Source organism: Dermacentor albipictus, chromosome 4 (assembly GCF_038994185.2).
Source record: "Dermacentor albipictus isolate Rhodes 1998 colony chromosome 4, USDA_Dalb.pri_finalv2, whole genome shotgun sequence".
Lineage (NCBI taxonomy): Eukaryota > Metazoa > Arthropoda > Arachnida > Ixodida > Ixodidae > Dermacentor > Dermacentor albipictus.
This window is the reverse complement of record NC_091824.1, coordinates 36,254,549-36,280,213: the sequence shown is the minus strand read 5'-3', so window position 1 is coordinate 36,280,213 and position 25,665 is coordinate 36,254,549. Positions and strand designations below refer to the sequence as shown.

Sequence of the window (25,665 nt, the reverse complement as noted above, 5' to 3'; positions counted from 1 at the left end):
AGTGTTGCTGCGCCAGGTATTTCGGCAGCGTTTGAACAGTGCTTTTAGTTTGTTATCACAGATACCGAATGAACGCAGCTCCCACGTGCGACGGTTTTCCATTTGCTCAACCGCGGAACTGAAAAGCAGGAAAATGAGTGAAATTTACCACTCAGTGGTTCAGTTTATCCTAATTTGCCGTTCTAAATAGGATGCGTGTGTTATTTCTTCCGCAGCTTACTGGAGCGCGGAATAAAATGTGCAACCATTTCCAGGAGCGCTCTTATTTGAGCTCCTTTGGCTCCGTAGCTTTCGCCTCATTGCCACAGAAAGATGCCTGCGAGTGTAGAGTACATTGAGAGCAGCACTGGTGAGCACAAGGGAATTCACTGGTGCCAGGGTTTCCACAAGTGTAGTAGCTTTCCCAAGGGTCAAAAAACCGCCCTGGGTAGTTATGGGGCTTTTGTTGCCCTTATCGAAACCTGAGCTTCAGTTCTATCTAACGCAACACTAGTTTTATGTAAATGGGCCCCGATTTGTTTGCTTTGCGAGTCTAACTCGCGAAGCGCAAACACCGTTCTGTATGTAGTAAAATTGGAACAACCTATTTGCCAGGGAATTTCTTGCCAATAGAAAGCCCATTTATAGAAATAACATGAAAATAGTAACGGAGTAAATTATCGAACGAATCTCTTAGTAGCTAGATTACTTAATTATCTACAAATGAAAACTCACTGCAACTTATCGTAATGCTACCATGGCCAGTCCATTAAATTTCCCGTGCTTTACGAGAATATTGAGTTGTCGAACATGGCACGACGTAAACGGTTCCTACACGTTTTCAGGGTTAAACGCGACAAAAAATGTCGCTTTTCCAGGTTGAATTTCCGCCCTCGGTGCGACTGCGGGTAGTTGGCGGATCGGCCGTGGACGAAGGTAGCGACTCAAGGTTCGAGTGCAGCGTCAGGGCACACCCGGAACTGCTGGAACCACCCTGCTGGCTATGGGAAGGCAGACCACTTTCGGCTGCGACCGCCGGTTTGCGACACCGCGCCGAGAGCAACGGCTCCCTGCACGTGCTCACACTGCTTGGTGTCCGCCGATCACAGAGAGGGCGCTACTCCTGCCTGGCGAGGAACGCCAGGGGAACGGCCCTCAGCGCACCGGTCACTCTCCACGTGCGCTGTGAGAATTTCAGTGCTTACTCTTGGTTGAAGGTTACGATACGTTCAGTCTACGGCAGTAGCAGTGTTAATGTTTAATGTTAAAAGCTAAATTCTGGGTTTTGACGTGACGAAACGCCGATGTGATTATGAGCCACGTGACAGTGGGGGACACGGGATTAATTTTGACCACTTGGAGTCCTGCAACCCTGCACCCATGCAGGGTTGCAAGACGATGGTCTGCATTCCGTTCCTACCGAAATATGGGAGCCACGGCCAGCATCGAACTCGCGTGTTCTAGTTTAGCAGATTAACGCCATAGCCAATTTGAGCTGCTATTGTTAATCCTAGCATTAGCAGTGGCACTATACGATCGTAAAAAACTGCTGACCATTCACGTTAACAGTTGCGTATCGTACTTATATTAAGAAGCCGCCAAATAAATTATAAGATGGTTAATCCACGTCTGCACAGTCGCCTAAACAAGCACTTGGGTGCCCACGCGCTGCAAACAAATAAATGACAGCACAAGCAGAAACAATGCCCCTTCACGCAAAGATGCAGGTTCCGAATTGCATACGCCGCTTCAGTGAAAATGGCTTCGCTCTGGGCGGCAGAAGTCCCCTGAGAGGAAAACAAAAACCGAAACTGCGGGATTGACAGGACGCGCCGTAACACCAAATTATGGATGAACGTAAACGTAGTGAGCCTCTCAACAAGTGCGCTCTCGCCTGCTTCGACTGTTGCGCTTTCTGGCTCTACAGGGTCATCATTTCTGAGTTTTATGGAATGTTTAAATATCGCCTGAGGCAGATAGCATAATTCTTGTCACTGAGCTAGATTACTCAAAGAGGAGGGCATTACTAGCACGAGAAATCGAAACACATATTGAACCAATCAACAAAAATTCACTAATTAACTTCTTCATTAATTACTTTATGGCGCATATTCCAGTTTGCCACTTGTAGCCGGTGAGCCTGTAAGGTGTATGCACTTGGAATGAATTTCCTGAATGACTCAAGTTTGGAGATGTGCGCTATCAAACTTGCCGTAAAAATGAACCGTTGTTCCACTTACTTCTTCAACAAAATGCTCCATTGTGCATTAAAGCACACAAATACCTGGAACGGCAATGTATTTAGTTTCTCACTTTGAGAAATAATATCTCGAAACTGGTGTCATCCTGGAAATTCATTTCAAGTGGAAATGTCTTGTAAGCTCACCGGCTACATTTCGTAACTTGCAATATGTGTCATAAAGTAATTATTAAGGAAGTTAATTAGTGATTTTTTGTGATTACTTGAATATGGATTTCAATTTCTTGTGCTAGTGATGTCCTCCTCATTGAATAATCTAGCTCAGGGACAAGAATTATGCTATCTGCCTCACGCAATATTTAAAAATTCCGTAAATGTTAAATATAATCACCGTGCATATGGCTGCAGTCTGAACAACCCACGTAGACGTATTTACGTTTACGGGTACGTTTCCTGCGGAATATGGTCTGACTGGGTATGTAGTTTCCCCATGGCTTTACATTTATAAAACAGCATTGAAGGAACCATAAAAATACAACTACCTTTTCCACTAATGGTTGCGCGAGCATTTGTAGATTCTGAATGTCCCTGTAACGTTCCACGACACTGCCCAAGCGCTCTCGGGTGCGTAGGATGGTAACGCTTATACAAGAGCTCTTAAAGCACTGCTTTCTTATGGCGTTCCTCATCTCTAAGCACTGGGCTCCATTGCTTACAGTGAAGCCAGCACAGCGATGCGACATTGGTGACTCCGCAAACGCGCAGCTAGCCACCCTACCACACAATCGTGGTGTCTGAGTGCTCGAGCTGAATCAGAAAGCATTTGCATACCAAAAAAATGCATGGAAAAAGAACGCACTTGCGATTGAGCAGAACATTGCATTCTGTGATAACGCTGTTGCTCCAGGCGACAGCTTGAACATAGAGCGTAATGGGCCTTGTTTATTTCTTAAGCCGGTGCACTGGCGTGAACATTGGCAGCACCCATATTCACAGGCGTGATAAACACCACTGAAACTTCCTTTTCTCGTAGAAAATTTTATTTCAATGAACTTTCATATACAGTCAGAACAGACTATTAAAGAAGATGAAAACAAAAGAAAGCTTCTTTAGCTATTCTGAATCCTCAGATGTATTGGCTTTTCAGTGAACGAATAGCAATGAAAAATAGTTTGTCTGTTGGATGTGTTTTTACTGCGTGTTTTGTGATTCGATATGAACTACAGCAGACTTCTCGTAGACATTATGACTCTCGTCTAAAAATTATCTTTTCGCATTTTGTGTGATAGAAACATACTTTTGTCAAATGTTTGCCGGAAGAACTGGTGACGCATTTCTTCTTCTTTAATTCTACACGCAAAAGATATCCTCACAAGCCGTGGACACAACAATAATATTCTGCCGAGATAAAATAAAATTCAATATAAAGATAGTGATTCACGAATTTGGATTTGGAAGGTATCGAGCTTTATATTAATGTTAAAGCAAACACTTTCGAACTGCATTCTAATGCAAAGCAGCGTGTCTTCATATATTACAAAAATGGGCTTCAATCCACGCTCTGAAGGTGTTTGGCCAGTGAAGCTCTCGTATCACCTGATCGCATAGACCAATGTGGTGCAACCTTGAATTCGGTCCTGCCTAGCCGAGCACGACACCATTGTGCATACTGACGTTTCTGTTCATTTCGTCACTCGTCGTATTCGCGCTGCTCTTCGGGAGTCGTAACTGTACGTGGCCTTTCAGTAGCACTATCAGAACACAGACGAAGTCATTTGATAGGCGCTTTTTTTAACATATCAAAGTGTTCTTACGAGACTTCCTTCTTCGTATACTACAGCTGCCGCTTCCCGGCAACTGCAGCTTATGCTATTGTATTCTTTACTTGGAAACATTTGTGGCGAACGCTATGCTTGAAGGCGAGCTTTCTGTTTTTTTTCTTGTTTCTACGCACGGCGAACGCTGCCGCGGATGTTCGGAGGCGAGCGCCGTCTAGTGGTGCTGCAAGGAACTCAGCGGCATACGCAACGCCTACATGCCGCTGTGATTGGTTGAGTTTTTGCCCATGGAAACAACAAATGCAATTGGGGAGCAGAGGTATACAGCTTCGCTGTAAAAGTACTTGCATTGGTAGGCTGCAAGTAAGCCGGTATAAAAACCTGGCAGTCTTTTTATTGGCTCCGTTGAGGCGGTGTAGCCTTCCAGTTGAGTTCCGGTAGATCCGCTTAGTTCCAGTAGCGCATGGTGAACCTCAGGTGTCTGAGCCGCATAATAACGACGAGTGGCACCAGTGCGCTTGCACTTAACGAGGCCTGTTGGGCTAGTCGGTTGATAAAAAAATTGGAGGACGCTTAAGCTTCGCCTTCAAGAGTGGAACGCGATAGCGTTCCCGTCGACCCGCCAATGGGTGTAAGACAATGGGCTACAGGGCAGCCATCACTTACGAGGCGCCCCGCATCAGACGCGGTGAGCGTCGAGCCATATGGTCGAGCAACATGGCGTTCGGCGCAGCAACGAAACGTGCGCCTGAGCAAGCGGAGCGAACCAAAGAACTCGGTATTGGCGGCGAGGAGTTACGGAGTCGCCATCTATCGGAAGCGCCTCACTGGCGTAGTATGAGGGATCACGTGGCGCGCTCCTCATAGGTTTTGCTGTCAGCGCTCACTGAAAACACCACGCGCGAGCTCTCCCGGACATTTCTGTAAGTACTTTCGAAACGAGAGAAGTTTCTTACTGTCTAAATAATAATATTGGGCAAACTGAAAGCACACAATTGTTTACAGACGCTATCTCTTTACCGAATACGTACAGTGAATGCCACTGCGCGCGGTCGCCGCGATGGAGTCTCCCGAACCGGCTTCTTGCGTGAAAGGTAGGTAAACACTGAGAGCAAACTATGTGAAAGATGTTCTTATAGTGTTTGTATAACTAAATGGAGTGTAATAGAACGAAGCTTCAATGCAGCGATCGCGCAAATTCGCAGCGACCGACTGCGCGTCTGCGTGCTTGTCCGCGCGCTGTTTCTATTTCTCCGCGCGTGCGTTTTCGCACCGTGCCATGAGCTTTAGGCCGCAGAATATGAGCATTTGACAGTATACAAGCAACCATTCTTGCGTGGACGCTATCAGACCTGTTCAAATATAATTTCATTGTAGAGACTTGGGCGCCTACGGGGACTGTGATGTGCCGTCGCGACGATTCAATCTTTTTTTTCTTCTAAATTCTTTTACCTTTCAATACTATTTCTCGAGTTGCGTGGTACTGTATGTTTATCGGTGTTCTCAGCGTGCAATTTCCCGCTGCTCCTTTTTTCTAATCCAGTGCATTAATTCATAACACAAACATGACCATATGTCATGCTGTATTTAAATGTGCTTCTTACCGCTGCCTTTCCACTCCACTGAACTTGCCAGTGTCTATAGCATCGACAAGTTCATAGACCAAACCGTCATGACATTAGTCGGGCAGCGGACTCGGGCGAGCGTCTCAGTGCGCGTTTTCAGAACATCGCAGACCGGGCGCCGTAGCAGAAATCTTCCTCACGTCTGTGCTTGCTGCATACCCGAGTTGTAGCCGATGACTGTTTGCCGGTTTTATGTTTCACGAGCCAAGCTTCACGCAGCTTCTTGTCCTGTGGCTACGTGTGAATAAGGCTGACACTGGCCTCCGTTACGTGCGTCCGGCCCTGCGGCGCCGAGCAGTAGCCTACCATGTTGCGCGCCTTCAAAGGCAGCCACTACCTATTCTAGCGCTTTGAAGCGTTGTAAAGGAGACACTCGAAGCGCGAAAATTTCGCTAGTAAATGAGGACTGCAGCGTACGAGGGAATTTAAACTCGTTTTCAGCTCGCTTCGGCGCGCCCGAAGCAGCCGACGCGGCCGCTATGTCCACGTGATCCCTCCTAGCACGTCACGCCGACGGTGGCGCCAGCGTTTCCAGTGGTGGAGCTCGAGGCCAATCCCGGAGGGGGAAATGATGCACGCCAGCCAAACGCCGTGATCGGCACGGGCAGAGAGATAGAGAGATAGTGATCTAAAGAAAGGAAGGACGCTTGATTCTACAGAGGGAGCCAGGCGAAGCGTTGTCAGGGGAGAGAGTCCGAGCAGCGCCTCCTCTATAGAGGAGGCGCTGGTCCGAGCCGCGACAGCTCCAATGCGCGCGTGGCGCGCCATCTGTCGGGGCAGCGCCGTACATGGAGAGGAGGGGGTCTTTTGTGTTTGCCGCAAGATGGCTCTCCGTGTGCGGAAAGCGCAGAAGAAATGCAGCGAAACGCACATCGCTACTCGTGTAATTGCGACTTCTGTAAGTTACATGTTCATAATTACCGATATACACCACAGTATAACTTTCCACGGCTCGTTTCGAAGGCAACACCGCATTCACTAGAGGCGCGTTTGTACCTTTTGGAAGCATCGAAATCGTGGCTGAGTGGTAGCGTCTCCGCCTCACACTCCGGAGACCCTGGTTCGATTCCCACCCAGCCCATCTTTGAAGTTGCTTTTTATTTATGGAGTGCCTGCCGTGATTTATCGCTCACGGTCAACGCCGCAAAACGCTGACGCCGACACCCGACGCCGATACCGACACCGACGCCGACGACACCGGCTTTTCTGCGACACGAGCTCCTTAACGCTATCGCGTTAATATGGATTGAAACTAAATAGGTCCAAAAGAGACACAGGCTTACGCTTACGTTCCTCGAGCCCGGATTGGGTAAGAAGCTTTTCAGGATGGGGCATTTTGACGAGGAATGGTCCGCTAGAGAGAAGTGGAGACTCTACGCTGCTCCTAGGGCTCATTGAAGTGGAAAGGTGTGATCCTATTTTTAGAGCGAACTAAAATGACTAGGATTACGGGATTCCTTCGTCTTCGTACCCAAAATCTCAACCGATCACAGAGGAAGGCCCATGCTGCGTACGCCGCTGGGTTCTTTGCAGCACCACCAGATGGCGCTCGCTTCCGCGCTCGCTTTGGTGGTGCAAACCACCCGTGCAACCACCCCGTTCGAAAGGGGACGCTCATAACATTCATCCATCCATCCATCCATCCATCCCATCCAGCTTTCATATGTAAAAGAAGAACCTACCTAGCAACGGATTTCATTTGTGTTGTGGTAGCTCTATGGAAAGGCCACGCATAGTTAGGACTCCCGAAGAGCAGCATGAGCACGATGAGCAGCGACGGGAACAGCGACGTCAAGATGCACGACGGCGTCATGCTCAGGCTAAGTAGAGACGCAGCGGTTCCTGCCCAATGCATGCCACGCACAGTTAAGACGCCTAAAGTTCAGCGCGAATACGACGAGCGGCGAAAGCAACAGCAACCTCGATATGCACAATTGGTCGTGCTCAGGCCCGGCAAGACCTAGTTCAAGGCTACGTGACATCGTTTTATTGGATCAGGTGATATCAAAGCTTCGCTGGCCGACCGCATTCACAGCGTGGATTGGAGTCCTTTTTTATTGAGTGTTCTGGGGTCACTTACACGCGCCTAGGCCGTCAAGTCTCAATCGTCACTGAGATTGCAAGCCACCTAGAGCAACCTCAATGTCCACAAATACCAGTTATAGAAGAACCCCGGCGCGGTTTTCTGAGAAGATGAGAGCTGATATGTCAAGCATTATTTGATTATACGTTGTTTCACCTGCACTTGAGGCCCTCTCAAGGTGTTTGATAACTCTAGCAACTTCGCGAATGCGATCAGACTGATAGCTGAAAAATCCGTTTTACAATCTACAAGAATGGTTCGCATTAAAATCAGTTGTAGCTTGCTCTCTGCGTGTCGACGGATCCGTTGCTCCTATCAGAGCTCTGCACACGAGCGGGAATACACCGGTCGACGAAAGGGAAATCAGCAGCTATGCGTGTGGGCATACAGCCAAGCGGGTAGTTTCGTTTTTGACGTACGGTACGTGCTTAAGTTGGAGGGTGGTACTTTGCTGAGCCTTGATTCAGCAAAATGCCATTTTGTATTGCCCTCACATCTTCATTATACACATGTTTACTTAGGCTGAGCAACTATTTGTCGCCAAACCGATTTTAAGGCAGTGTAAAAGAAGTCATCGATCATCATCATCACCGCCATCATCATTTATTCGTGGGACATATGGACTCGACCCACGATCCTCCATAATGCACGACCACCAATAAATGCACTTGTCAGTGAGGTGGCTTTTTCTTAACGCCGTCCTGTTTCTGCACTATTCCCGTGAACAAAAAAAAAAGAACTGACCTGGGGCCAGACAGTGCTCCAGAGGGTTTTGGTCTTCTGATATAGGAATAATTTTATCCTGGAAATTCGAAACGCATCTAAGCATCTGTTTGCCTTACTGCAGACGCACCGCGATGTGTGCCCACTCAGCGGCACGAGTACCAGGCAGCCCTGCACCAGACGGTGCTGGTGCGCTGTCGGGTGGAGGCCGAGCCCGCGGCGCCGACCCTCTTCGGGTGGACATTCGCCGGTGGACCACATGAGCAGCCACTCACACTGCTCGACCACTCCCGCTTAGCAGGGGGGCTCGAGAGCCATATACGGTAACAGCCAGAGTATTCTTATAGAGGACGCTTTAAATAAGACCCAAAGCAGTAATAAACCTAGGGTAACTAATTCAATGTGACATATTTTGTAAATATCTCGGTACCCCAGAGTTGAAAATGATGGTTAACGCATTTAAAAAAAAACGAGCAGGCTTTAGCTATCAGCAGCTTGATGTGGGCGAGTTCGTGTAACGTACTTGAAGAAAAAAACAGCGCAAGAGAGACGAGGCCCAGAAGACAGGTACAACGCACTGGCGCCCGTCCGTTGTACCTGTGTACTTTTTATCCACGTCTCTTTCACGCTGTGTTTTTTTCTTTAGCAATTACTTTGACTTTAAAATCATATAGTGCCTCAACGACGAGCTTTTACAGTGGACCGCGAACTCCTCGCATGCTACTACTCATTTGCCATTCACCTTGCCTCCGTTTGCGGTGATATTTCCTGATCTGGCCTCTCGGAGAATTTAATTATTGCTTGGATTAAAATTCACGTTGCGTGTGCTTATACTGTTTGCATTGAATTATAATAAACGCGCACAGCAACGCCACCATCAGAGTCCGTGAGGCAGACAATAAGCTGTACAGAAGACCGAGTTACGAATGAATGCGACAGCGACGTGTTTAGTCCCATTAGGCTCCCACCCTCACATTGCCGCAGATGCATCTGTTTTATTCGCGGCAGCAGTGGGGGGCAAGATGGAGATGTCAGTTGGTGCACTCTAGCCTGCTATTCTGCACTGAGGTCTGTCCAAGCACATCCGTGTATCTAATTTAAAAAAGAAACTGAAACAACTTTTCATGAGCATTAAAATACTAATATTTCTCATGGCGAGATTCAATTCGATTTTATTTTGCCGGCACATATCACATCACAGGCAAGGAGCCTTCTGTATAAGCTATATCTTAGTAGCTAGACACCTATCATACCTTGGAGGCATTGCAGGCGCATGGATGTAGCAAAATAAAAATAAATAAATAAATAAAAATAGAGCTTAAATATAACAATATAAAAGTGAGCATAAACCGAGAAAAATGCATCATCATTAAGAAAGCAAATTCGGTGTGTAGGTCCGTCGAGTCAACCACGGACAAAAAAAAGTTTATTCAAGTTAAAGCCCACATGAGTGAACACAAAAGAATGAAATAAGAGTACCCACATATGTCAGTTTGTTTTACCTAACAATACTATTCACCTACAGAGATAAGATATTCCAAGGTTCGTTTGTATGTATTCATTTCAAGAATGATGCTATTCGCACACGGAGTTTGAAAAGCCGTGGCAGATTATTTTTTTAATAGCTGCGAAGCATTTTTTTTCCTGCTGCTTCAATACACCATTTATTGATTTGCCTGCTTTCATAGACCTGGTCGCGGTTTCATAGACCTGGTTTCTAAGAAAAAAGTTGTAAAAAATATGTTTGGATCGTTTCGCGTTTGAAGGTGATGCACAAGTGATATCCATACCACTTCACAACGGGAAATACTGTGTGTTTTAAAACAGGTCTTGAGTATGATGCATCCTAGGAATATTTGCAACATTTGTTATGATTTTTCTTGCAAAATATGTAGTTTTTTTCAAATTTTCTTTTGACATGTTTCGCCATACTAAATGGCAATATTTTCAGTAAGACTGAAAGAGTTAGTGATACAATACCATAAATGTGCCAGACGAAAGGTGTCGATTGAGGAAAAGGATGCCAATGATTTAAGATAATTTGCTAGTGACATTACTAACGTGGTCACTTCAGGACACTGCATCGTTAAAGAACAGCTAGTCTTTTCAATGTAGGAACAATTTATAATTCAGAATTGAAGTACATTTCTTTCATCCGTTGAATAGTTTTATTTCTTGCCATAACTATAACAATTTTCGTTTTCGCAACATTGACATGCGAACCATTTCTTTTAGTCCATTCATATAAAATTTCAAGTGCGTGATTTGAAGTGTCTGCATGACATCTAACTCATTACTGGAAGAGAACATGCTCGTGTCATCCGCGTATATTAAGAATTCGCGTGCATTATTAATAAAAATGTTAAAAATAAAAGGACCTAATATGGTGCCCTGAGGAAACCCGCATTAGACTGTGTGCAATTCTGACCGGAAAGCATCATTGCTGACTGCGTGTTCCCGGTTGTTCAAATATCATTTTAGTGTAACTCCTGCGTGATCTCGGAAACAACAGGAGCCAAGTTTCCTAATTGAGAGGTGGTCATCAAGGAGATAAAAAGCCGCCACGAAATCCACAAATACCCCTACTTTTATTTATGCTCAAGTCTCCGCAAGATGTAATTTTGCTATTGTAGAAGCGCAGATTCTGTTAAAAATACTATCAGAAGCCGTTTTGGGCTTCTGACAGTATAGAGCAGTGTCATGATGTGACGTTGTTATCAAATCTATTCAAACGGTGATATAATATTTTTTCGAACATTTTTGGGAATTGTGGCAGTACAGGTATAGTAGGCCTGTATATCCCTAATTTATATTTGTCACTTAAAAATCACATCTACATGAAGCAATTTGCATTTTATGTGCACGGCTCTTGAGGTGCGTCTGTGCGAGCCATGTTCTAACTCTAGAAGGTACTTTACGTCTGCTTCTTGCTCTATGCATTTTGTGTACTGGATGGGCGTTTATATAGTCGAGTGAACGACTGTAGAGGAACATGTTTTCCTACGCAATCTGTCGTGTCCTTGGCGTGCTCTATAAATGATATATAGGCACTCCTTGAAATAAACAGCTCGCTATAGTTTCTTTATTTTTTCCCTCAGAGATAGCCTAATAAGAGGTCGAATTAAAAGACGTACAGTGCTTGACGAGGTCTTGGCACCGTTTACTTAAATGCACAACAATTTAGCATTTAACAATTAGGGCTGACATACTATGTATATCATTCAACACTGGCTGTGAATGATGACTAAAGTGCGTAAATTCTTATTCTCAGAGGATGTCTCCCAATATGCATTATATGCAGCGTTCACGATTCGAGCAGGTGATACGTTCTCAAAGTATGGTGAGCTGAAGCGGTTGTACACGTTTTCTTTGAGCCGATTCAAGATGGCTGATTCGCATTAGCTATGACTACACTGTACACGTATATATCTCGCCATGAGCTCCTATACCATACGCTCTACTTCCTTCTAACGTAAACGAAGTGCTACAGTTAGTTAACCCAGAACACTCGAGACATATGGGCACGCTAGCCGACATATTCGCATGCGCTAGCCGACCTAGCTCTGAAAGGGCTTCTTTCGGAGGCTTCTGCCGACGTCGTGTTGTGCTGCAGGGACATTTATTGTGACCCGGTCAGTTGTTTTCGGGCGCAAATTGTTTGAATAAATTAAAAAAACAAATAATGAAGGTCATAAAGCCAAATAATTAATCAGTGAATGCTTGAGTTAATCACTCAACCTTTCGCAAACGCAGCTACGTGCCCCGCAGTGAGTTGGACTACGGCACGCTTGCTTGCCTGGCTAGCAACACTGTTGGAGCGGCCGAGGCCCCCTGCTTCTTCTCGGTGCTAGCGCCGGCGCCGAGGTGCCGGGTTGTCCAGCCTGGGCCCCTGCTCGCCTGCGTCACGGCGTCGCCGATCGTCCAGGGTGCCTCCCTTCTCGTCCAGCTGAGGGACATCCGAGGAATACTCCGGGCCTCTCTCAGATCCGCGCAGCCCGTAATTCTGGTACACTGTGGCTTCCATAGTCGATCGCACCTATCTAGTCTATTTATTTATCAACTTATGCATCTATCAGTATCACGGCAGGATATTGTTGCAAACTTGATAAGGTCAAGTAGTCATCGAACTCATCTTCACAGTTTATCGGACATTACGTTAATATAAATAGAAAAATTTGGACTTTTTGTATTAGCATACGTTAAGCGTTCCCGCCCGGCAAAACGAAGCGGATAGGAAGCATAGGCTGATACAGAAAGGTAGCACGAATACATCTCCTTAGGTAAAATCTGTAGCACAGGACGTAAAAGGCATCGTGAGGAGGAGTAGGAAGACTAGGACGTTTTTGACTACAGGTGTAGCTACCCTTTCCAAGGCATAGCGACAAATATGCCCAGAGTTCGTCGAAAACAGAAAGCTCCTCCACAATGAATTGAAATTTCAGTATCAGCAGCTCCAAGCGCTGAAGTGTAGAACTTACTTGCTACCAGATGAAGACGAGAGTCGTCAAAACGTTGAGTCGTGTCCGAAACATTCCTTGCTCGATCACTACTGATCACGTTCTTATGCAAATCCCGGTAGCCTTATCACAAACATAGCGAGCATGGTACACGCTTTGACGGAAAGGAATGTCCACCATTATCGCATAATACTAAAGTCGGGGACACAATTCTTTATTGAACTGACACGAGCGCCACTTACCGCTCTAAAATGCATGATTACACATGCATATGCACAAGTTATGTTCGCATGAATCTGATAAGGTCAGGCAAGTCGGCTTTTGGAGCCGAAAGAAGGCCGTCCGATTCACGTATGCACAAATAATGAGTGGAGTGGAATATGCTTCATCTGTATGGGACTCTGGACAGGTCACACTAGCACTCAAGCTGGAAATTGTGCAGAATCGTGCAGTTCGTTTTATTTTGTCCAACCATCATTCTTCGGCTAGCGTAACCCAAATGAAAGCATATTCAAGTCTCATTTTCTACCATAACTCTAATCTTCGCTCCCAATGAATTCCAACCAGTACCCTTCATTTCTCATCGCTGAAATCACCTACAAAACGTTTCAGTTCCCAATGTAACATCGTAACATGTGCACAATCGTATTTTCCAAGAACTTGTAAAGAAAAGAATTCCCTACCCGCATCATTGGCAAGCATCACTGATTCTATTCAATTTAAAAATGCCCTTACAACGCTGATTACATAATTACAGCTTGTGTGCTTTCTCTATTACCTGATTTTAGTATCCTGTTTTTGTTTTCTGCCTAAAATTATTGTTCATCAACTGTCTTATAAAGTTGTAAGACAATTGCTAGGATTTTAAATCCTTTTTCCTCTACTGTTTTGTCTGTCTACTGTACTGTCTACTGTCTCTACTGTACTGTCTTGTTATGGAACGAGCGTTGTGTTCTTTTTCATTGTTGTGAATTGCCCTTCCCTTCTGAAATGTACACTGTACCCTGAGGGTAACATGAAGAAATAAATAAATGATACCTGCTACACCACACACTGTGTTCCAAAAAGACTAATCGCTTGGACCATTAGGTATGGACTCGTGATGGTGATCCCGTCGTGATCACTGCATTGTGATCATTCAAGCTTTTTCATCTGACTTTCGTCATACCGTCGTCGTCACGCCATCTTCGTCATACAGTCGTCGTGCATTCCTTCTCGCACCACCATCGTGATGCCATCTTGGTTGTTCGGTCGTTTTCATTCCAGCTTCGTGATGTAACTCTCGTCATGCTGGCGTCGTCGTGCACTCCATTCCGACCGAGTGGTCCAGGTTGTCAAATTGCTCTGCCAGCAGGTTGTGGTGGTTATGACGTCGTGGTCAATGCATCGTCGTCATTCCAGCTTTGTTATCCAACTCTCGTCATGCAGTCGTCATCACGCAATCGTCATCACACAGTTGTCGTCACGCTGTAGTTTTACCGCCGTCATCACTTCACTAATGTAATCCCATTACCGTCACACCATCGTCATCATACTCCCTTTCGTCAATCTTTCTTCATCATTTTATCGTGGTGATACTGTAATTAAATGGTGATTACGCCGCCCTTGTCATGCCGTCATCCTCACACAGCTGCTATTATGCATACGTTTGAGCAAGTGGTTCATTCGAAATTGTAGAAAACGGAACGCAAGAGAAGGACAGCAGCCTTTTCAGCATGAGGGTGAGGGAGGGTGGGCACAGCTTTTTACACGTAGGACGAGGGTGAGAGAAGGAGGAGGAGGAATAAACTTTTATTGTAGAACCAGCACTTTATGATGGCCGGGCCTACGCCTCCCACGAAGGGACGTCGAGGGCTTGCCTCGCCGCCGCCTCGCGGGCGTGCTGGGTCGCCCAGGTTTGGTCGTCGAGGGCGGAGCTCCGCAGAGCCTCATGCAACCTCGACGAGAGAGTCGTGGTGTTAGTCTGTGCGTACTGTGCTGGGCACTCCCATAGCATATGCGGAAGCGTAGCCGGGTGAATTCCACAGCACCGGCAGTTGGGGGTAGTGTAGACGTCCGGAAATATAAGGTGGAGGCGGGCGGGTGAAGGGTACGTGTTTGTTTGTAGTAGACGCAGGGTGGTAGCCTGCGCCCGGCTGAACTTTGGGTGAGGCGGGGGGAAGATTCGGCGACTCAGGTAAAAGGCCTTAACGAGATCGTTATAAGTTGTCAGACTGTCCCTGGTGTCCAACTCATCTCCAGTGACTCTGGCGCGGTTGACTAGGCCTCGCGCAATGGAGTGGGTGACCTCGTTGAGATTGGGGAGGTGTGGGTGGACAGGGCCCGCATGGGCCGGGATCCATGTTAGGGAGATTATGCTGTCTTTAGAGTGTGGTGCCTGGCAGAGGATGCGAAGAGCTTGGGGAGAAATACGCCCTTTGCTGAAGTTAGTAACGGCTGAGCGAGAGTCACACACTATGGTGTGACAGGTGGGATCTAAAGTGGCCAGGGCGATGGCCACTTCTTCAGCCGTCTCTGCAGTGGGGGTAGTGACGCTGCAGGCATGGTGTAGGGCTCCATCGCTTGTGGCAACGGCCACAAATCGTGTGCCATGTGAGTATCGGGCTGCATCAACAAATGTGACGCTAGGTACGTTGGCAAGGGCTTTTATGATAGCTCCGGCCCGAGCTTGGCGCCGGGCCCTGTTATATTCAGGGTGCATATTTCTAGGGATAGGGTCTATGTAGATCCAGCTACGGATGTCGGTCGGGATCGGTTGTTTGGGGCCCTGTTGCTGATGGTAGGTGAAGCCAAGCGTGGACAGAATAATGCGCCCCGTTTCAGTATGGGTGAGCCGTTCAAGCTGAGAGCGTTGTTTGGGCTTCAATGAGTTCGGAAAGGTTGTTGTGAACTCCCAGTTGGTTGAAGAGTTCAGTGCTGGTGCAATGTGGGAGACCAAGTGCTTGCTTGTAGACCGCTCTTATGAGGGTGTCGAGCTTGTTTTGCTCAGCCCGGTACCAGTTGAGGTACGCAGCAACGTAGGTAATGTGGCATATGACGAAGGATTGGACGAGTCGGAGAAGGCTTTCTTCTTTGAGTCCTCGTCGACGGTTAGATATACGTTTAAGAAGTCGTAGGGTGTTCTGAGATTGGGCACAGATCTTCTTGAGAGCTAAGGCGTTGGAGCCGTTGGTAGAGATGGTGAGACCGAGAACCCGGATACTAGGGACGTGTGGGATAGGACTGCCATCTTGACGGCGAACAGCGCAGTCCAGTCCCTTGGAGATAGGCTTCAACCGTGTCAATCGCCGTTTGGAGGGCTGATTCCACTTGACCATCACTGCCTCGGTACGACCAGATGGTGATGTCGTCGGCGTAGATGGTATGATTGATATTGTCGACTTGCTGTAGTTGCTTCGCAAGGCCAATCATGACTAAGTTAAAGAGCATGGGAGAGATAACTGAACCTTGCGGGGTGCCTTTGCTGCCAAGGGGAAGCTGGTCTGATCGTAAATCCCCGGCCGAGAGGGTAGCCGTGCGATTGGAGAGAAAGTCACGGATGTAATTGTAGGCTCGCTCTCCCAGCTGGAGGTTGGAGACCTGGTCAAGGATAGCTGCATGGGAAATGTTATCAAAGGCTTGAGTGAGGTCGAGTCCGAGAATGGCTTTCATGTTACAGGAACGATCGTTGAGCACTTGATGTTTGAGCTGTAACGTAGCGTCTTGAATAGAAAGGTGAGGGCGAAATCCAATGATGGTGTGGGGATAGAGAGAGTTGTCCTCGAGGTGACTGTTGATGCGTGCTAAGAAGGCGTGTTCCATCACCTTGCCTACGCATGAAGTGAGGGAGATGGACCTTAAGTTATTGAGGCTAGATGGTTTGCCAGGCTTTGGGATTAAGATAACGTTGGCAGTCTTCCAGGCGGCTGGAAGGGCACCACTGCGCCAGCAATCGTTGATGTAGTCAGTCAGATGGGACACGGACTCGTCATCGAGATTGCGAAGGCTTTTGTTAGTGACCCCGTCTGGCCCTGGAGCAGAATGACCGTTAAGCTTGCGTAGAGCGGGGTGTATTTCAGATACGCTGAAATCGGCGTCTAGTGTAGGGTTGGGGCTACCGATGTAATTGCTGTGTGGACTGACTTGTCCCCTGGAGATATATCTGGTGCAGAGGTAGTCAAGCACCTGTTGTGGACCTTGCTTAAGGGTCTCCGTATAAAGGAGCTTCTGCAGCCGATCCTGTTGGGTGGTGCGGGTGGTGGTATTATCAAGCAGATGTTTGAGGAGTTGCCAAGAGGAAGGGCGATGAAGTTGTCCATCCACCGTGTTACACAGCTCAGTCCATTGTTGCCGGCTGAGGATTTGACAATGCTCCTCAATGGCTGTGTTCAGTTTGGAGATCTTGCTTCTGAGGCGACGGTTTAGGCGCTGCCCCTTCCATCGAGCTAGGATGGAGGCTTTAGCCTCCACAGGATGGGCGAGGCGGCTATCCATGCGTTCAACTGAGGCATCTGTAGTTACCACCCGAGTGGCCGTTTCAACATCAGTGCGTAGCGCTTGCATCCAGGTGTTAATGTCGGTAATGCCTTCTGCTGAAGTAGAACCTATGCGTATTTTTCGAAAAACATCCCAGTCGGTAATGGTGAATTCTTTAGTGGGGGCAGGGGCGGCAGCGAGTTGGGGTAAAGAGAGAGCAAGGATATAATGGTCGCTGCCCAGGTCTTGCTGGGTATTGGTCCAGTGTGCATTGGTGATATGTTTCATGAAGGTGAGGTCGGGGGTAGAGTCCCGGGTAGTGGAAGTACCGAGGCGTGTAGGAAAGGAGGGATCCGTGATGAGCGTAAGGCCTAAGTCGTGGTAATCTTGCCAGAGGTTGCGAGCTGCAGCTTCCGTGCGAACGTAGCCCCAGCCTGTATGGGCGAGGTTGAAATCACCGCCGATGAGTAGGGGGTGCGCTCCAGCTACGTGAAGAGCCTTCTTAAAGAGGGTGAGGAAGCGACACCTTGCTTTATCCTTGGGGCTATTGTAAATGTTCAGAAGGAAGATGCATTCTTTCCGTTTACGATTGGGAATTAATTCGAGGAATAGATGTTCGATGTGAGGACTATTGAGATCATGTTCAATAACAGGAATACGACGCCGTACTAGGGTGGACACCCGGCGAAGAGGGTGGGTGGTATGGAAGGTTTGATAACCGGGGAGCGTGGTCGGTGCGTTGTTGGTTTCTTGAAGTAGGATAGCATCCGGGCGGCGGGTATGTTGGCGTAGGTATTGATTGAGTACTGGTTGTTTATGATGAAAGCCTCGGCAGTTCCACTGCCAAATGAGGGTGTCTTGATTAGTGTGAGCCATAGTGGGAGATGGTGGATGTCGCCATGGGCGTCCCGGAAGGGTCGCAGACGGGGGCGGCATGGCTAGGATGCGTGAGAATATGAGTTTCCAGGTTGGTTACGCGTTGGACAATACCAATGAAGGCTTGCTGGATGGAATCCAGTGCATGTTGGAAAGTGCTAATAGTTGTTTGAAGTGAGATGAGCATGTGTTTAACTTCAGAGCGTACCTGGCCCGTGGCTCCATCTTGCAGGGCTCTCTTCTTGGGGGCGGGAGTCGAGGGGGCCTCCTGACCAGGGGCAGGGACGTTCTGTGCGATAGGTGTAGGGGCTGGTGTTTGGGACTGTTTGAGGTCTCTAACCTCCTGCGAGAGTTTAGTTAGGAGATCGCGTAGGATGGCGTTCTCGCGCTTAAGCTGAGCTATTTCTGGGTTTTCTGGTGAAAGAGGAGGGTAGGTGACTTGTGTGTTGTCGATCTTACGACCCTCTCGCGAGGTGCCCATGAGAGCGTCTGCGAAGCTCACCTTGCTGTTGTTGGTAGATGTGATGCGTGAAGCCGATGCAGACCGGGATCTTGAGCGTTGTTGCCTGGATCGAGATGGAGTTCTGGAGCGGGAACGGCTCCCCCTTGACGGTGTGCGGGAGCGTGGCCTGGTTCTGGTGCTGAGGGTGGAGGGGCCGGCTTGTTTATAGGTGGCTTGGCTGGTTGTTCGTCGTTCTCCGATACGCTTGCGGATGACGTACGGGGTTTTATATCGAGCGGCACAGCTTTTGTCCGCGGTGAGATGGGGACCACCACAGAGCGAGCACTTAGGGTTACAGTTATGGTCGGCGGGGGGGTTGCAGACACCGCAGCCCCGGCATATCTTGTTATTTGGGTAGGGACAAACGTCCATACGGTGTCCGAGGCGGCCACACTGGTAACAAATGTCAATTTGCTTCCGATATAGCGAACATGGGAGTAACGTGGAACCGTAGCGGACCTGATAAGGCACATCCAGTCCGTCAAAAGCGATGATCACTGTTGTAGTTGAAGCGATGGGCTTGGCTGCCAAGGCTGTCGGGTTTCGGGCAGTGACAATTTTGTTGTGGATCTGCTGGGGAGTCTCCGTGAGTGGGATCCCACGGATGACCCCCTTCGTCGTGTGCTCAGCTGCGGTTTCGTATGCATTTACCTCGTGGTTGACGCCGTTCACATGGATAGAGCGGATGCGAGCGTACCGGTCTGCATGGTCCGGGCGAGGTGCACTGACGACAACGATGTTTTGTTGCGTATTCGGGCAGACAGTGTCTTCTGAGCTTTCTTCGTCCGTGAGGTTCGCTGCTCGGAGAATGGCGGTGGTTACCACGGGACTGCCGATCTTGGCTATATGAAGGGCGCCCTTGGGGCGGATGACAATCTTGATGTCCTCCGTCGGAAGCGGCGGCATGCGGCCCGCCTTCAAAACTTGAGCTTTAACGGGCTGCCTCGCCCGAGAGCGGGGCCGGCTACTTGGGGCTTGAGATGATCCATCGGCCGGGGTCAAGTTGTCCGTGCCGCGTTTTGAGCGGCGGGATCGTGCAGTGATCCAGCCAGACTGGGCTGTCACTTCATCTGGCGAAATATCCTGGCCGGCGACCTGGATCTCCATAGCGAAGACAGAGGTGCGGGATCACTCTGGTAGGAGATGTAAACGCCGCGCGCCGAGGCGCGACACGCCGCCGAGACCCAGTCGGTGCAGTCGGAGGCTGAACGACCGGCCAGCTAGGCTGAGCGCGGCGGCGACGTGGCGGGTGGAGAAAAGGTGCGGTTCCCAGGAAAATGGAATGTCCCACCTGAAAGCGAGGTGTCCACAGAGTCCAGAGAACTTCAAGAATCGTTTGGTGAAAACTTTAGGTCGCTAAGCATAGAGAAATCTGCGATAACATTTGAGAAAGCCGGAGCCGACATGAAAACATCCGCACTCCTCGGCCTCTTCTTCTCGTGAGAGAAGGGGGATAATTTTTTTATTGGTAAGGGCAAGAGTGAGGGCGAGCGACCATTTTTCTTTTTTTTTGTAAAAAGGGGAACAATGGGTGATCCTTTGTGACTCGCAGGCAGCTTTGTCTTTACTTCATGGTGACATCAGCAATTAGAAAAACATGACGTTAGTTAACGAGATACTTAAGAAACTCACAAAAGCAAGTGAAGAAAATCGCACAGGAATGCTCCACTGGATACCTGGCCACTTCAGTATCCCTGGGAACCTTCTATTGAATTGTAAATATCAATGACAATACCTTCATACCACGCTTATGTATAGTGAGTGCAGAAGGAATACAAATGCTAATAATTTAGGATATCATTGTGTACGAGAGCCGTTAATATACAACAACTTTTATTTCTGGTTCATCACGAAATATTGTAAGAACCAAACCAGTATGACCCTACGCCTTGGCAATGCTGGAGTTATTTCACCAGAAAATAACATATCCAAAAGGTATCTTTAAATATTATGCAAGTTCTTATTTGTTTGTTAATGCATATGTGCTTGCGGTGCGCACACGCTTTTATGTCTGTGCCGCATGTGCATATTTACCAGTTCCGGATAAATCACAGTCGTTTTATTGTAGCGCTGCACTAAACAGACTTCCCGCTTAAAGAACAATTTTTTCTGCTGGAATTGTACGCAAAAACGTTTGTCCATACGTTATGCCACTTATCCATTATTTACTATAGAACCAAAGGAGGTCCAGCTCGTTGTAATGATTTTTGAGGGTTCGGACGTAAAGCTAGGCGCTATAAACTTCTTAAGTCCTGTCGGGTCCACAAATTCAGCGGTAGTTTCTCATATGACACTTCATATATGCCACAAATGTAGATGCGCAATATAAGCAGTGACACTGCTGATTTGCTGTCAGTCGCGCTGAACGCGAGCATCAATCACGGAGGGTGGAACAGATCTAAGAGGGAGCGCTACGGGATGATCTTAACGCACAGTCATAAAAATATTTAAAGAAGGCCACGGGAAATACGTGGTAACTACGTGATGCAAAAGCAATCATTTTTATCCGCTAAGCGCGTAGAATGGAGAGTGCGTGATGAGGGTGCCACCAAAACTACCCCGGACCAAACAGTATTTCAAAAAGCCCAGTAACCGTACAGAGCCCACTCCCGAGGATTCATTGCACAGATTGGTTCTGGAGAAAATGTCGTGAGGCGGCATCGTGAGAGGCTGGCTTGCCGAGTCTAGCTGCTCGGCGTCATGCTCCCTGCAATTTGCATTTTCCGACCGTCAAGGCAGCAACTGTGCACGCGAAAGACACATCGGTGGCGTTCAATCCAACAACGAACAAAGCCCTCCTCACCTCGTTCTTCGAAGGTTTAGCTGGACACTGAGCATTTAGAGTGACCATTCGTTTTCCAGTGGCAACAGTAGTACCACTCATAACATGCAGTCTCACAGGCGTAATTTAGCAGCTCTACCAGCAACCGAGCAGTGCCACGATTTCAAGTCACGCTGAACGGCAGCCACCACTGCTTTCGCAAGAAGGCGAGAGTGCCCAAGCGAAACAGGGGAGGGTTCTAACCAACACTGAACGCGAATGGTAACTGCGCTGACGAAACCTACTGAACTATAGAAACTCTGACAGCGTCGAACTTGCTCGCTTCTCTCAATAATGCAGCCCACAGCGCGCATTGTTTGACCTTGTCTGCAAGAGAGAAAAGTAATGCTTGCATGGCGTAAACTAAACTCGCAAGTGCCCGGATGTTTCGCGCTTTACAGCGATCCTTGTCCCACTTGGCTTCCATGCCTGCATAATGCCAAACAGAGGAAATACATGGAGAGGGGGAGGGGGAGGGAGGCCGGCACCTGTAGTCACCAAGCTTTTACTCAGCTGCACTCGCTCGTACTCAGACAGACCAAACTACGACTCAGCCAGAGTCACTCGGACCCAGGATTACCAAAATTTTATTCAGCTAGGCTTAGTCGCACTCAGACTAACCAATATACAACTGAGCTACATGGTTGTCGCAAGCCCAGTGTAACAATATTAGTATGCTCGGTCATGTTTTCGTTACGGTAAATAAGCTAACGGCGATGTTAAATTTGTAGAAATACGAAATTCAGCTTCAGATGGGAACATGTTATCAGAAATGAGTTTTCCTGAGTGCATTCCAGCCGTTGTGACTGAGAAACGAATGTTGCTTTTGCCAGGCATGACGTCACGTCTTCCATTTATACCTACGTAGCATGACAGTTCCATATCATCAGTGGGTAAAGTGAAAAAAGTTAGTACTAATTACTGCACGTCACTGGTAGTTGAATAAGCTTACAGTAATTCATTTAAAAGTCGAAGCGAATGCTTTTCCAGCAATAAATACGTTTGTTAACAGCACGAAGCTAATCATTCTTTTTTACAATGCATGCCTGTGAATGTCGAACTAGATTAGGTGGAACACGAGTGCTTGTGATGAGTGCTGTCAGGTTTCTAATAAATTCCTAGCGGTGTTTGTTATGCCGAATGATTCAGGCTGGTTATTGGGATTTAAGAACAAAAATCTTGTCGGAATTCATGAATAATATACAGAGCGTCCTCGCGTTATTCTATTCAACTATTCTGCTGTGCTTATTCTTGAGAATCAGTGCAGCAGCTACACTTTATGAAGGTTGTACTAAAATACTCAAACTGAACTGTTCCTGTAAATAAAGTCCCTCGAGTGTTGTTACCGTGCGCGAGCTTAAGAATGACACAGATAAGTTATAACTGTACTGTTGACGAGCGCTAGCTATATTACCGACATGTGTTTTATTCAACTTGACATTCCCTTTAGTTACGCTTCGGGGCAGGCTACTGCGTTTCATGTACTTCATGCACTTTATTTTGCCTCCTAAGGCCATGGCGTTGGACGTGAGCCAGATTTGAGTAGTCGAGGATTGCACGTATAAAACTGTCGAGGCTTGTTATCCTTCAATCGCTCATTTTTTGTGGAAGAGCGCATTACTAGACGTGAGACAGCAAGAACGTAGCCAAAAAGGGCACTCCGCTATCGCTTTGTTTCTCATCTCTATAGCGCTGCTGTGAAAGACGAATGGTTGTCCAAGTGTCGGCGCTCCATACCCTCAATAGTCCGGATGGAACGCGGCCTCGGATGCGTTCAGGTTCTTATGTTTTTCAACACGGTCGATCGGTGCGCACCCAGCACACATGATGACCTTCAGATTATATTTTAAACATGCGAAAATTCCGAAATGGTGCCACTGCTCGGTCGTCCTGAGTCGCATAAGGTTTGTTTTTGCTGTGAGACTCGAAACGACTCCATGTAAGTCAGGGCACATTTTTTTCCCGAGGAATGACGCGGGAGAATTGCGCCCTACAGTGATAGCAAAATTGTTTTCGTGATCGCAGATGTCTGAAAATATTTTTGTTCTTTATGCACTGTCATGTTTCACCGTTACTGGAGCAACAGTTGTTTTTTGTTTCCGATAACTGGTTCTTTAATTCTTTTTGGAACGCGAACAGTTCAACACTCCCCCGCTTGAAACAGCCGCATGTCATTGCTAGAAATGTCACTGGCAATTTTTAGCGGCTATCCTCCATGCGTTTATACATGACAGACGCATGTACGAAGGCCTGTTCTTTGTCAGAGTGAAAATATTGCTGGCCCTAGCACGTGTAACTCAACACATGCGCAGCGACCCCGATGGCTTTGAAATCAACACGTAGCTATGAGTGTTGCTTAAAAATACGGATGAATTTTTGACTTCTTAAAATTTGTTGTAGCAGATATCAGCATTACACTTTTTCATCTGGATTACTTTTGCAGGCGGATATTTTTGTCCAGATAAACCATTGTACAGAAGCAGCTAATTGAGAGAAAATCGAGCTGGATATATTTAAAAAAGAAATGACTACACGACACATGTTCTAGTAGCGAAATTAAAGCCGGTGAACATGCAAGCCCTATTTTATCAGAATCTTTTCTGTAACTGCTACTAGTTTAAAAATACGTAATGAAAATGTGCGGCGAAATGCCTCGGTCGCGTTACGTTGCTGTAGTAGTGACAATAAATAGAAAGCTGGAGGAAAGTAACTAGGACAGTAACGAAGAACCGTTAAGGTACTGCGTCTTTTTTCTCTTTGTGCACGTGTATAAGAAGCGTAGCATCTGTTCACCTATATGTCTTTCTCTGTTTTTGCGTAGATTGGTATGTATACCTGTGTTTTTTCGGCAATATGGATAGTTGGAAACAACCTTATTTTAAGTCCTTCAAAGTTTAAGGACCCGGGCTCAGGTCTCCCCCCTCCCACCGCAGCCGTGTTGTCTGCAAAAAAGTGTGATTAGCCTGCTGCAGTGAATCAATGGCTATGTTGTTTTGGCACGGCAGTAGCTATGGCTTGAGCAGTGGCTATGGCTATGGCAGTGGCTACGCCTATTGCAATGGCTATGATTCTCGGCCGCAGCGGCCACATCCTATTGGGACCATAATCCAAGAGTGCTCGTACATGATGCCTTGAGTGCACGTTAGAGAACCTCAGATCATGGAAACAAATTGCGAGCCGCTCGCTCGGTGCTATTGTGTTGCTTCGGGACGCATACTTACCCTAGTTCTAAAACGCCTTAAATTAATTGCTTTTTTTTATTCACACGCAGCTCAAAGGCGCCGCCTTTAATAATCACCTGCTGGCTACTGCATTCGTGGTGAGTGCTTCGGGACAACGCAGCGCCGCTTCGACTCCGATTCACTTGTTCCCAACGAGCCTCGAGGAGCACAGCGCAACGGCACGTTCCAACAAAGCTGCAGTGACATTATTTAGTTGTAGATTCACCATACTCATCGTGGTTCCTTGGTACCTTAGACTTCAGACTACCGAGATGCGACGTTAGAGCAGCTGTGTATCTCTGATTGGTGTAAGCAGCACCACGTTCGGACAACGTAACCCAACCTGGTTAATGAGCAGCAGGGAACGATGCTGTTTTTCAACATAACATTATGTGCACAACGATCCTAGACTACTGTGACAGCGGTAGCGAAAGTTGCGACGCTACCGTATGTTTGTATTTTTGTACATATTGTTAGGCGTTTGACTGTTGAATAAATATTTTTAGAACAAACTGTAATAATTCGCCTCCTCGTGTGTGCCTGAATTGACAGAGAATGTGCTTCCAGAAAACCTCCCGGCTAAGTACTTACGCACCGAATTCAGCTGTTTTGTTGATGTAGGCAGTGTATGCATAAAGCGTAACAAAAGAACGCGAGAAAACTGAACGCAAGAAAGTTTTCAGATTAGGAATTCAATACCACTAGCTAGCTACAAAAAGCTTCACTATAAGCGAAAGCTTCCGAGATCTTTAGGGTGAAGCTTCTGTTCTCGTGACTGCAGCTGTCCATACAGGGTGTCCCAGCCAACGTTAGCCAAGTTCTTCAACGAAACGAAAATATTTAAAGACACGGCGCAAAATACAATTTGAGAACCTGCGGTTTTAGGTTCCATTTCGATTCTTTTCGATTGTGTTTTCGGTTCTGACCACCAAACGCCGTAGGTTT

General features: G+C 47.3%; 1 protein-coding gene across 1 annotated transcript in view; it reads left to right on the top strand.

The window, feature by feature from the left end:
• Window positions 1-25,188, top strand: part of LOC135919871 (nephrin-like) — a 65,123-nt gene extending 39,935 nt beyond the window's left edge. The window contains exons 6-9 of the mRNA XM_070538045.1: window positions 858-1,164; window positions 8,513-8,711; window positions 12,142-12,394; window positions 24,771-25,188. Of these exons, the coding sequence (XP_070394146.1) occupies window positions 858-1,164; window positions 8,513-8,711; window positions 12,142-12,394; window positions 24,771-25,004 (993 nt within the window). The 3' untranslated portion in view covers window positions 25,005-25,188. The remainder of the gene's footprint in view (window positions 1-857; window positions 1,165-8,512; window positions 8,712-12,141; window positions 12,395-24,770) is intronic.
• The last annotated feature ends 477 nt before the right edge of the window (window positions 25,189-25,665 follow it).